The sequence below is a fragment of the Coptis chinensis genome, chromosome 2 (genome assembly GCF_015680905.1).
Source record: "Coptis chinensis isolate HL-2020 chromosome 2, ASM1568090v1, whole genome shotgun sequence".
NCBI lineage: Eukaryota > Viridiplantae > Streptophyta > Magnoliopsida > Ranunculales > Ranunculaceae > Coptis > Coptis chinensis.
In genome coordinates this window covers 96,803,327-96,816,383 of record NC_141457.1, presented here as the reverse complement: position 1 = coordinate 96,816,383, position 13,057 = coordinate 96,803,327, and the positions used below count along the sequence as shown (strand labels likewise).

The window sequence follows — 13,057 nt, the reverse complement described above, 5'->3', positions numbered from 1 at the left end:
AAGAGCGATCCATACGTCACGAGAGGTGTCCAATCCCACTACTTGAGCAAGAGTATGTGCTGTAAGAGATGATAATAACCATCCTAGAAGAATTTGGTCTTGCTTCTGCCATTGTAAATAGGCTGGGTTAATTGTTGGATCTGTGGGAGAAAGAGTTGTTGGTGAACATTTGTTTGTTCCATCAACATAGCCTCCAAGGTCATATCCTCTAAGTAATGGTTTAAATACAACTGTGTTAGCCATAGTAAGTAGTTGTTTGTGTCTAGCTTGACAGAGATGAGATGATGAATAGAAGTAGTTTGAAGGGTAGGAGAGGGAGTGATTTCTGTGGTGTTGTTGTTAGTGGAAGGAGCCATGAGAGAAGACACAAAGATTCGAAGGTTTTGTAGGATAGATAGGATCGGAATAGGCCTGATACCATGTAAAGTCTTATTATTTTGGTTAACTTTGAATAACTCACTTGCATTGAGTCATTATGTATTTATACTCAACTTAGTTTGTTACATAATATCTAAACTAACAATACTTCATAACTGAAGTAGGATTTTAAAGAGTCAGATTATCTTCTCTTGGCTTTGACGAGATCTTCTCTTGGCTTTGACGAGATCTTCTCTTGACTTGGTCCAATACTTAGTACAATGGGTGCGCGGTTGGATTTGATAATTGGAAAGAATAAAGAGATGAGAGAGAGAGAGACGTATGGAAAAGAAGGTGGTGGTAGATCGGTAGGTTGCGGTGGAAATGGAGAGGTGGAAGGAGAGGGCAAAATCAGTTGAGGTGGGAGGAGAGGGCAAAATAGGAAGAATATTAACAGAGAACAATACTCGTTTTCACTTTAGTTTTTGTTTTGTTAGTTATACACGTGTCTTGTTTTGATTAGGCCAGAAGCAAACTAAGCATTACCCAAATTGTAGCAAAAATGGGCTCCTCTAGTCCCTACCAGAGTGAAGAGTCTCTCTCAGGTCTCTTCAGCTACCAAAGCCGCAAACCGCCGTCACCATCACAGTTCCAAGTAATAATAAAAGCTTCTATTTTAATACTTGTTCTCATGTTATTTGGAGCTGCAGCATTGTGTTACGTTTATTTTGCACTCATTATTTTGTATATTTGTTGTAATATAAATGTTAATCATGTTGTTGCTTTATTTTTTTGACCAAAATAAAAAAGTCTATAGTAATGGGTTTCTACCCAAGATCTATATAAATAACGAATTAATATTTACGTGGTTATTCTTATTTTGTTTGTTGTTATAATAAATGAGTGTTGTTTTAGGATCTTGGACACACCCATAAAAATACTCCCTACCCCATAACTAACATAATTTTTTGTTGTACCCCAATAACTACTTGAATCCAGTAATATCTCCCAAATTAATTTGGGGTATTTTCAATAGGGGTAGAAAGATTAAAATGGAAAAAAAAAAAAAAAAAAAACACACACACACACACACACGTCATCCGTTTTTGTTAGTGAAAGTTTCTTTACACATTCTTCTTCCCCTCGCTCTATCTTCTACACAAAGGAAAATCAAAAAAGAAAAAAAGAACAAAAAAACTCTTTCGAGCCTTGCAAACACAATGGCTATTGCAACAAATTGTGCCTTCATGTCTGGGAAGAACTTTAGTGGCTATAGCTCGGAATGAATTGGCTTTGGAGAAAGGTATTCCTGAATCAGAAATTACTATGACTGAATCATATATGTTTATTCATAAACCAAAAGAAATGACTCCGTAGAGCCAAGAATGAGCGGTTAGTGTGTTATACTGTTTTTAATTTCTATAGTACATAGTTAATTAAAAACAAATGATTTTCAACTGATTTTGTTAATCTTAATAGAATTCAATTAAGAATCATGTTGCCATCTCGTTAGGATTTCTAGTGTCTTACCTAGACCGCGTAAACTTCCACTCTCTGTGAGGGAAGAATTGAATTAGCATTATAACTATTCTCTTTAAACTTTTAATTTGATGGGTTAACCTTGTCATAATATTCATGATATTGTAACTTCAGAATTTTTTCAAAATCTGGTGTGAATGGGTTTATGCTTTTTAGGTTATAGTTTCATAACATAAACACTTGTTAAGTATAGTACATTTATATCAGAAGTTGTCAATGTGGTTAACCTGTAAATCGTGATATCGTTCTCCATGCAGGGCTTATCGCACATTCTATATCCAAGGCCGGCCCTGAGGACAGCCTACACAGGCGGCCGGCTGGGGCCCCGAAAGTTGGCCAAATATTAGGCCCCCCATGGTTAAAAGCAGTTGTGTTCAATTATTTTTTTTTCGGCCCAAAAATACTTTAGCAAACAAACATCCTACTGTTCTTTTTTCGACCCAACATTGGCTCCAAATTTTGCCTAAACATAAATCATTAAACATCGATACTAAACTATACATAGGCTTGTTCTCCACGACTCCACTTCTCCTCTCAATCTCTCGGTCTCTGCAATTCTCTAAGGTCTCTCCAGTTCTCCAACTTGCACTCCACCATCTCCATTCCTCTCTTTTTTGTTGACTATACCAGTTACCATCGCATTTGCAGAAAGAAATTTTTCAAAGCTGAAGTTGATCAAATCTTACCTTTGATCGAGCATGTATCAAGAAATATTAAATGGATTAGCTATGTTATCTATTGAAAAGTCTTTAGTAGAAAAACTTGATTATGAAGACTTAATTAGTGATTTCGCAGCTAGAAATATAAGAAGACTAGCTTTTCAATAGTACTTAATTTTTGTAATTGAATTTTGGTGTGAATTTGTTGATATTAAGCACACATTTGATTCCGTAAGAGTACGAAGGAATTTGGACTTAATTTTTGATCAAATAAGAAAAAATTTGGCTTATGTATTTTTCATCATTTATCGGTAGAGGCCACACTTTAGGATCTCGCCTAGGGCCCCCCAAAACTCAAGGCTGCCCCTGTCTATATCCTAAATTGGATCTACCGTTACTTTGTGGAGAAGCAGTTTAGTCCATGGATATGTAAGTTTCGTATACATTTCATGTTCAGAAGTCAAAACTCGAACTGATATTGAAGTTTGACTCTTGTTTTATTGTCTTGTATCCAGCTTGTGTCTCTGGCTTTGTTCAGACAGCTCTCTATGCTGACTTCTTTTACTATTACTTCTTGAGGTAACATTATCTATGCTAAGATGTTTTCGTAGTTGTAATGTAAACAATGTAAACGACTTTAGATGGTTTTTATTTACTTCATCAAAATAAATGTTTGTTTCCCTATGTTTGCTATTAATGGATCCATAAGCTCAAAATGGAAAGAGCGCTCACTAGTTGAGAGGTTGATGGTTCGAATCCATCTGGATCTAATATCATGATACAAGAAAAGTGTATTTTATATTTTGAAATAATTGTATCATCTACCACAAGAAAAGGTTAAAGAATTCTACCTTAGCAGTGATAATATTATCATATATAAGCTAGATGAAAACATGTTCAGTTGATATTATGATATTATGATATTTGATATGCTGGTTTTGATTGTGTTATATTTTGCACTTTCACTCGCGTTTTAAGTCTTTTCGTAAAAGCTGTGGCGCAGGAATATGTTCAATGATGAGATCATATATGCAATAAATTGAGCGGAATAATGAGGGTGTGTCCTTGTTGATCATCTGACAAAAACCTCATGTAGATAAGTTGTCACTGTTACATGTAGCATCGACTCTGGATGAGACGTATGACCTGTATATAATGGCTTTCCTAGGGTCCCTTATCTAGTGAACAAGACGTCAAGACTCTTCCATGAACATTAAGTAAGTTTATTTATATTAGTGAGAGGGTAGAAATTTTGGTTGGAATCAACACTCAGAAGCTTCTAAACAAGACGTCAAGGCATAGGAAACAATTTATGCTTATTGAAGAGAACTTACTGTTGGAATCATTCTTTCACAGATAATAATCATAAAACAAAGACTTCAGAAACCAGAAACAGAAATACTGGGGGTAGGGGTGGATCAGTGACATCTGATGGTTTAAGTGTTGGTGCGGGGGTTCAGCAGGAGGTTCCACTTCAGCCGCTGCGAGCAAGGCTTGAGGTTCGGCCGGTAAGATGTTGTAAGGGGAATTTTGAGAACGAGTATCGGTGCATGGGCATCTCTTGTATGAAGTTGCAGTGGCAGCGAATTCAGTTACGATACCGTCGACCTCAAGTCTTTGGACATAAGTAGCTATCTAGCTATCTCGATGATTGGATCCGAGAAGAAGTCAAAAGCAATAACTGTATTCATTTATGAGGACTGCTCCAAATAAGGATATATTGGCAGGGTGCATCTTCTGTATAACATTAGTAAAATTAAGGACAAATCCATCATCTGTACTTTGGATGAGGGAGGGTCTGCGAAGCTTAACAGTGTCAGCGAACTTCTTGATTTCATCCAATGATTGCTGAGTGACTAATTGACTATTACATCATATGAGGCATTGGCCAATGCTTTGGAAACGGCTTATTACAGCTTTGGAACTTTGAGTGTCTATTTATCAATTAATTACTTGGATAGGTTCTTATCACTTATCAGCCTATGAACTTCGTGTAAGTTTGACTAAATTGACACTCATGAGTATATCTTTCATTGTCACCATTTATTTGTACCAATTCAACTGTCTTAATTTGTTTTTCTTGATTGTGTCTAGAAAGGTAAAGCTTGGATGATGCAACTTTTAGCTGTAGCTTGTTTATCCCTAGCAGCCAAAATGGAGGAAACTGATGTACCTCTTTCTTTAGATTTATAGGTGAAAGAAAGAAAACATGTTAGATTAAATGGTATTGATTGCAGAACCAATCAGATATGTTGTTGAATTACTGTGATCACTAGTTTGAATATGTGAGATTTACTTCACATTCAACAAACGCATTGCCTGATATTGGTAGATTTATATATGTTTGTAGGTTTGTGAATCGAAATTCATCTTTGAAGCTAGAACCATACTGAGAATGGAGCTTCTTGTATTGAGCACTCTGAATTGGAGAATGCAAGCAATTATTCCATTCTCCTTCATGGATTACTTCCTTTGGAAGTTCAACCACGATCAACCTCCATTGAGATCATCCATCTCTCAATCCGTCGACATTATATTAAGTATACTTAAAGGTCTATTTCCATTTTTTTTAATCGCTGTTCTATTCCAAAATGCAAGATAAAACAATTTTAATTGAGAAATGTCCTAAGCCAATGTTAGTTGGGAATTGAATGTAGGTATTGAACATTTGAACTTCAGGCCTTCTGAAGTTGCTGCAGCAGTGGCAATATCTGTACTGAGAGAAACTCAAACAGTAGATGTTGATAAAGCATTAAGGCAACATCTTGTATCATCCAACATGTAGAAAAGGTAATTGTGGTGGACCCTTAAGAGGATTGCATTTCTGTTTCACTCCTTGAATTTGGTTAGTATGCAATTTTAGTAATGAGGTCCCCTTTGTTTTTTCTATTGCAGGAGAGGGTGTTGAAGTGTATTAAGCTCATCCAAGATGTTTCATTGATTAGTGGAGCTATTAAGGTTGCAAATGGTGCATCAGTTCCATATGTGCCTCAGAGTCCAATTGGGGTGCTAGATGCTGCTTGCTTAAGCTATAAAAGTGATGATCTAACAGTTGGCTCATGTGCAAATTCTTCTCATTCAAGTCCAGAGGGCCAGAGCCATGAAATTAAATTCAGGTGAACCAACCCCCAAGAAAAGACCAAAAAAGGTGAACAAACAAAATAATTAATATGAATAATTCGAGTCGGGGATTTGGAATCAACAGAGCTTATGCTCAAAGCATGAATGAAACTGGCACCAGGCTGTCATATATCAGCACTTTGAACAGCCTAAGAGAAGAAAGTCATTGAAGGACCAAATGTGAGGGAGATTCAGTTCGTATGTTTATTGGTGAGATAAAATAAAAGATTATTGGAGAAGAAGAAAAAAAATCGTCCACGTATGGTTTAGTATGGGTCCCATTAATTATATTCAATAAATAATTTGTTTTAGTCAGTAAATATCTTGGATATGTCTAATAAAAAGAAAGGTAATTTAGGAAATTAAATGTGTCTAAAATTATTTTATTTATTTATTTTAAAATTGGGGTAGGAAAGTGTTTTTATGGGTATGTCCAAAATCACCTTTGTTTTAGTCTTGGTTTTTTGAGATGATTAATCATTCTAAATTAGTTGACCAGTATTCAAAGTAAGGTTTGACTTTTGACGTTTGTTTTATCAATTTTGGTTCCTTGCTAATTGGTTAGCTTGCATAAATGATTTTAGCAGTAACAAGTAATCAATTACCTATTAATTTCTTCGGAGCTGAGGACATCTGGCTTAAGTTACAACTAATAATTCTATGCTGATCTGGACATCAATGATTGTATTTGTACAATTGCTATGTTGATGACTTTGTTGCATGTGTTTGAACTTTGATATCTTAATTAGTTAAAACCAAATTCCGTGATTACAATGGAATCTCGAAATTCCGCTAAATATTTAAGTATTTTAAGAAATCAAAGTTATAAATAAGGGACGAAAAACAAATTCCGGCCCAAAATATTTTATAAATTTGTACGGAATTTTAATTTTTAGAGCTGTTCAAATTCTGTATATTATTAAATCTCGGACTATAGTTAAAACTGCTAGAGATTCCAACTGTTAGCACGAAAAGTTTTTTTCTATTGAATTTCAAGTAATTATTGCTTATAAATTATATTGTATCTTCTCTTTCAATTCTTTTACTTCTAATTTGAGATGAATCATTTTTCATACTTTTGCACTTATTTTGCAGAATGTCAACAATCCTTACTGTACTGCAAGTGTTGGGTTGCATTGCTTCTTTTTGTCTTTAGCTTTCGCCAATGTAAGTTTTTTCTTCTTCTCAGGTTGTCATTTATTTATTGATGTTGGCATGTACGCTAGTTTTAAGTTCTTAATTACTGCATATATAGCTATTTTCCGACACTCTTTATTTTCTTTTCCTTTTTATGATATTTTCTATTGCAGACCAACATGCATATGTATTGCACAGAATGCAACAACTGGGGACTTTCCTGTTTTATCATACTTCTTGTCATTGTATTGCTGTCTCGCTTCTGTGTGGTATGTTTTACCAATAGAGTTCCTTTTGCATTTTTTTTTATGTTTTGTATTATGTGCCCAAGTCATAGTTTGTGATTTTGACAGAATTTTTGAAATTCCATGAATATTTAGTTTTTTTTTGAGAAATTTGGAATTCTGAATCAAAGGTTGAAAAAACATAAATTTCAAAATGCACTCGAATATAACGGAATAAGACTCAGAATTCTGATTTTTGGATTTGTCGGAATTCCAGAGATTATGAAATCTTGAACTATGGTCCAAGTCCTTATATTTAGCTTTTGCAAAAGACAAAAAAGAAGAAGAAGAATAAAGTGCGGCTTGGTCTAGCCGTCTAGTACTCTTCTAAATTGCGCCTGAATATGATGTGCATATATTTTTTTACTTAGGAAGTTGTTGTTGTTGTTTTTTTTTTTTTTTTTTTTTTTTTTTTTTTTCCATTTTTCAAAGTTTTAATTAAACTAACTAACAAATTAAATAGGACTTTTAATTGCTATTGCCGGTGTGGGATTTGATGAATATAGCTTGAGTTTGTAAATAAAATACTTGATATATATGGGAAAGTTGGTGTAGGATTTTTTTAATGTTACATTATTTGTAAGGTAGAAGATCATTTAATAAGATAACATATATTTTTTATAGGTATACACTGCTGTTCATCACAACACATGCTATAGTTCTTAGTGCTATCAGTGGCACTGGAGCCCTATTGTATCTTGCCTGCATCATCATATATATGTTGTATGCTCCTGTAAACAGGAGAAGCTTGATAGCTTATTTGTTCTTGGGTCTCTTGGTGTTGGCAACATATGCACTCCTCAGCTACTATGCAGTTAATGACAACAAGAAGATTAGACATTATATCTGTGGCACTACTACCGGTTTAATTTCAGTTGTTGCATATATGTCACCCAAGGGCAGCTCAAGGTAATCGGGGGCCCTAAGCAAAGTTATAATAAAATTGTTACATCTCATAGATCGATATGATTTGTTTACGTTATTTCATATAAATGCAAACACTTAGTTTATTTAACAAAAAATTTAGAAGATAATAATTATTGTAAAAATTGATCCTAACATTTTCTTTTTTCTTTCTTGAATAGTCTCTCCCACAAACATTTTTTTTTTATAACAAAAAATTTAGAAGATAACAATTATTGTAAAAATTGATCCTAATATTTTATTTTTTCTTTCTTGAATAGTCTCTCCCACAAACATTTTTTTTTAATAACAAAAAATTTAGAAAATAACAATTATTGTAAAAATTAATCCTAACATTTTTTTTTTTTTTCTTAAATAGTCTCTCCACAAAATTTTTTTTTAATTGAATTTTATTGATAAAAAGAACAGAAATACAAAGTGAAGTAGAAACATAGGAGTGTTGTGAGGGAGATCCTCACATACAGAGAGATCCAAGACAAAACACTATAAATACATGAGGAAGAGTGGAAGAATAAATAAATGTCTTACACCTATAACATCGTAGCAGATCATGGCCAAACAACAATGTCACAAACTTGAAATTTCAATAGATTTATTTAACAAATAATTACACAAGAGAGAGAGAGAGAATTCTATACCAAATTAAACAATATAGAAAAACCAAATAAAACAAAAGAATGATAGAGATAATATTGAAGTGTTGGCTTCAATTTGATAAATTGTCATAGGGTGATAAAGAAGTTTAATTAGTTATAGAGGCGTACCTGTTTATTTATTGGAGAAGGCGAAAACACGATGGAAACGAAGGGGTTTAATGCGATTTTCTAATTTCCAATTTTCCAATGTAAAACCGTTTATTTAATGGATTAAAATAAATGAAAAACAAATAGTGAGCTCTTTTTTCACAATAAGACAATAATAGACTTAGGACTGTAGATGGGCTAGGATATATTGGGGCCCTTGGACTGTGGGGGCCTAAGCGGATGCTTATTTTGTTATACAGTAGAACCAGCCCTAATGTCACCTCTCTTTGTTGTGGTATGTCACTTTTGGCAAATTTAGCGTGTGGGTGTTGGCAGCTTATTTTGTTATAGGGTAGAACCGGCCCTGATGTCACCTCTCTTTGTTGTCGTAAGTCACTTTTGGCAAATTTAGGGTGTGTTTGTTATGATGGAAACACTATGGAAAGGAAAGGAAAATAAGAGTGGTCCACCTTTTCCATAGTTTTTAAGGCGTTTGTTTACTCATAGAAAGGAAATGGGCTTTTCCATATGGAAACAAATGGAAAAGGTTTTGTGTCTTTAGCTAACCCCTGAAAATTTTGTGGAAAGGAAAGGAAAGGAAATAGATAAATAGGGACTTACTACTAATACACTCCACTCAACAATACAATTATTCCTTTCCATAGCTTTTGCAAACAAACATGATTATTCCTTTTCCCAGTTTTTACTTTTCTTTCCCCAGTTTACCAAACATATACCATTTAAAATTATTTCCTTTCCATTCTATTCCATTCCATAGTGGACCACCCATTTTATTTCCTTTCTTTTCCATGAGTTAAAATTTAACAAACACACCCTTAGTGTGTTGGTGTTGGTGTGTGTATGTGGGGGTGGGTGAGGAGTCTAAAAACCTTGTGATTGTTTCTAATTGTCAGTGCCATTGAATTTGCAGGTCCAAGTTTATCGAACAAAAAGTGTAGAATCAATGCCGTTCTTCCCATCCCTCTTTATATTTGTTGCGGGTCTTCTATGGTTGGCTTATGGGGTTCTGAGGATGGACTATTTCATCATGGTGAGTCATTACCACAATTCAAAATTCGGTTTTGGGCTTAGACAATATAAGAATATAAATGATGTTTTGATCCAATTGTGATAGTTTACAAATGGTTGTGGAGCTCTAATGGGAATGTTGCAGCTGATCCTATATGCTATATATCGGAACCCACCAACCAAGAAGAAGCAACCAATTGAAGCAAGCAGGAACCAAGTCAACCAACCAAGCAACCCTACTTAAGTAAAAACTTGTTTATCACTCTGTTTTTTGTACTTAAGGAAAAACTTGACTATTGAGTCGTAAGGGCCTGTAAGTCACAAAGCACGCATTATTGATGGCCCATAGACTTTCATTGCCAAACATTTCCGAAGGTCCAATGCTACATCCATAACGTCTCGCTCGGACATTCTCTTGAAAGCAGATTCTGCATCCTTCAAGCTCCACATTTACAATACATATCCACGATCGCGCTATTTACAATCAAATCCCTCTCAAACTTGAACACGAAATCCATTGCCACTTCCCCCATTTCGAATAAGTATAATTAAACGCACTCTGAACAATTATATCCGAATCCAGTCCACACTTACTTAAATATATGCTATAATGCAGCTGTCTAAGTGTCTCTAACCCATCACAAGCTCTAAGAACAGAAGAAAAGGTTAACATTTGGACATCACACCGTCCCTTTGCATTAAATCCAAGTACCTCAAAGCTTATTCATATCAGGAGTAGCGTGTAGCCGTGTACATATTAATTCAGAATTCTGTATGCATTGTTTTCAACATTATTGACAGAAAACGAACTGTAAGACGAACTAGAAAAAAAAATTCTCTCTTAGCGAGTTAGTTTACAATTATCGAAAACTTTCCAGAAGAAAGAAATTTTATACGTATATATTTGATAGTGATTCAGTATCCAATCTACTATCTCGCCATCTAGGAGTCCAAAGTTTTATTCCAGATCAGTAAAGAAAAGAAATGGATCTCGCTTCTGTATTTCGTGAATCTCGGCCACCAGTTTTGGCTATCACAGTTCTACATGATAAGACCCTTAGCTCCATTAGCTGAAGGCTAGGAGTTGGTTAATGCACAAATAGAAGCAAGTGGAGTAATAAAGTGATAATACATGTACTAGTGCTTCTCTACCAATAATCTCCACAAGAGCAAATTCCATCTTTAAAATGATGATAACGAACGGGATCCCTGATCACAATATACCTAATCTCAGTCTTGGTGGCAAGTTTTGCAAAGGCATGACAGTCACCACAAATTCTCAAGTTCTTCATGATCCTTATAGGCTTCTCCTTTGGCAAGCTTATGAGACCTAACACAATGGCCAACTTTTCACTATGGCAACGGAGAGAGTCTTCTTTCTGTTCCCCCTCAAGATCATGTAAAACAAAGTTCATGTCTGGGGTATAACCCACTTCTGTTATTCTCTTGATCAAATGGTTCATCTCCCTATATATAGTTTTTATCTGTGGGTGTGATTCATCTCCTAAAACAAAGGCATGTACTTGCTTATTGAGCTCAATCCAGCTACACCCTGGTTCTTTCTTTATACCTCTCCCGCTCATGTTCTTCCTCACCCCGGCAACATCTTCCCATCTTTGAGAATTTGCATAAATGTTTGACAGAAGTACGTAAGTCCCCTCATCATGGGGTTCTATTTCTAGAATTTGCTTTGCTACATAGGTTGCTAGATCAGCATTTTTATGAACCCTACATGCACCAAGAAGTGTTCTCCAGATCACAGGATCTGGTTCATCTTCCATTTCTTGGATGAACTGAATTGCTTCATCAAGCTTCCCTGCTCTTCCAAGAAGATCCACTATACAACCATAGTGTTCCCTTCCAGGATCTATCCCGTAAAGTCTCTTCATTGACTGAAAGTGGCACCACCCGTCATCTACCAAACCAGCATGGCTGCAAGCAAACAAAACCCCAACCATCGTAATATAGTTTGGTGTTGGCCCAGAAGCTTTCATTGACTCAAACATATCCAGCGCTTCAATGCTACGCCCATTCTGGGCTAACCCTGTGATCATTGTACTCCATGATATCACATCTCTCTCCGACATCCGCTTGAAAGCAAATTCTGCATCCTCTAAGCTCCCACACTTGCAATACATATCCAAGATCGCGTTATTTATAATCAAATCCCTCTCAAACTTTATCACATGAGCATGGACTTGTCTCCCAAATTCTAGAAGTACCAAACCAGTGCAAGCTCTCAACACACTTGTCAATGTAGCCTGGTTAGCTGGAAATCCAGCTCTTTTCATACGCTTAAATAAATCCAAAGCTTCATCACAGTTACCATTTTGAGCAAAACCTCCAATAATAGAATTCCAGACAACCAAGTCCCCTGTAACCATTTCACAAAAAACACGAAACCCGTTCCCCAATTCTCCCCATTTCGAGTAAATATCAATAAGCGCACTCCGAACAAATATGTCCGAATCCAACCCACACTTAATTATACTACAATGCAGCTGTCTAAGTGTCTCTAACCCATCGCAAGCTCTAAGAACAGAAGAAAAAGTATACATATTAGGAAGAACACCTTCCCTCTGCATTAAAACCAAGTACTTCAAAGCCTCTCCATACAATTTACAGTTACAATAACCCGAAACCATCGTAGTCCAAGAAACAACATTTCTCTCAGACATATTATCAAACAAAATTCTCGCCTCGTCCAATAAATTAAACTTCACGTACATATTAAGCAAAACATTGTTTATAAACATTTTCGGGTCGTGCCCATTTGAGTAAACGTGTTTGTGAATGAGTTTACCTTGTTCGATAGCGCGGCGGGCAATGCAGCATTTGATGAGCTGTGAGTAAGTGACGGGGTCAGCTTTTAGTCCATGTTTTTGCATGGAGTGCATTGTGTTTATGGCTCTTTTAAGGTCTTTTTGGTAACAGAATTTAGTGAAGTCATCGAGTAATAAGGTAATCGAAATTTGAGTAGTGAAAGAGCATCGTAGAGGAGACAGTAGTTTTTGAATTTTATTTGGCGTGATGGATTTCATGGGCAACGTTTTAAAATGACGAATTTTGATTTAAGGCGGTAAGGAATGAGTCCAAGCCCAACAACAACCCGCCGCCCGAACGTGAGGATTTTGGGGTATGGCTGTCAACGGGCCGGATTTGAACAGGAATCACTTATGTCAAATTATATTTAAATTTAGAAGGTCCAAGTCTTAGTGTAAGTCCCGTTGGACATGATCGGATTCGGGCCTGGTCTAGGTTCAAT

At 35.6% G+C, this 13,057-nt stretch overlaps 1 protein-coding gene and 1 pseudogene across 2 annotated transcripts; one reads left to right on the top strand and one right to left on the bottom strand.

Annotated features, from left to right (window-relative positions):
* The first annotated feature begins 638 nt into the window (after window positions 1-638).
* LOC147519359 (cyclin-D3-1-like) lies at window positions 639-10,156 on the top strand (annotated as a pseudogene). The gene is made up of 13 exons (XR_015213142.1): window positions 639-725; window positions 881-962; window positions 3,912-4,063; window positions 4,437-4,548; window positions 4,650-4,748; window positions 4,906-5,107; window positions 5,213-5,345; window positions 5,451-5,671; window positions 6,771-6,842; window positions 6,986-7,081; window positions 7,721-8,005; window positions 9,695-9,814; window positions 9,899-10,156. The product of XR_015213142.1 is annotated as a cyclin-D3-1-like (transcript).
* Window positions 10,157-10,748: 592 nt separating this feature from the next.
* REME1 (Pentatricopeptide repeat (PPR) superfamily protein) lies at window positions 10,749-12,963 on the bottom strand. The gene has a single exon (XM_086590965.1). The coding sequence runs from the start codon at window positions 12,831-12,833 to the stop codon at window positions 10,941-10,943; it is 1,893 nt and encodes a 630-aa protein (XP_086447091.1). The 5' UTR covers window positions 12,834-12,963; the 3' UTR covers window positions 10,749-10,940.
* Window positions 12,964-13,057: the final 94 nt, after the last annotated feature.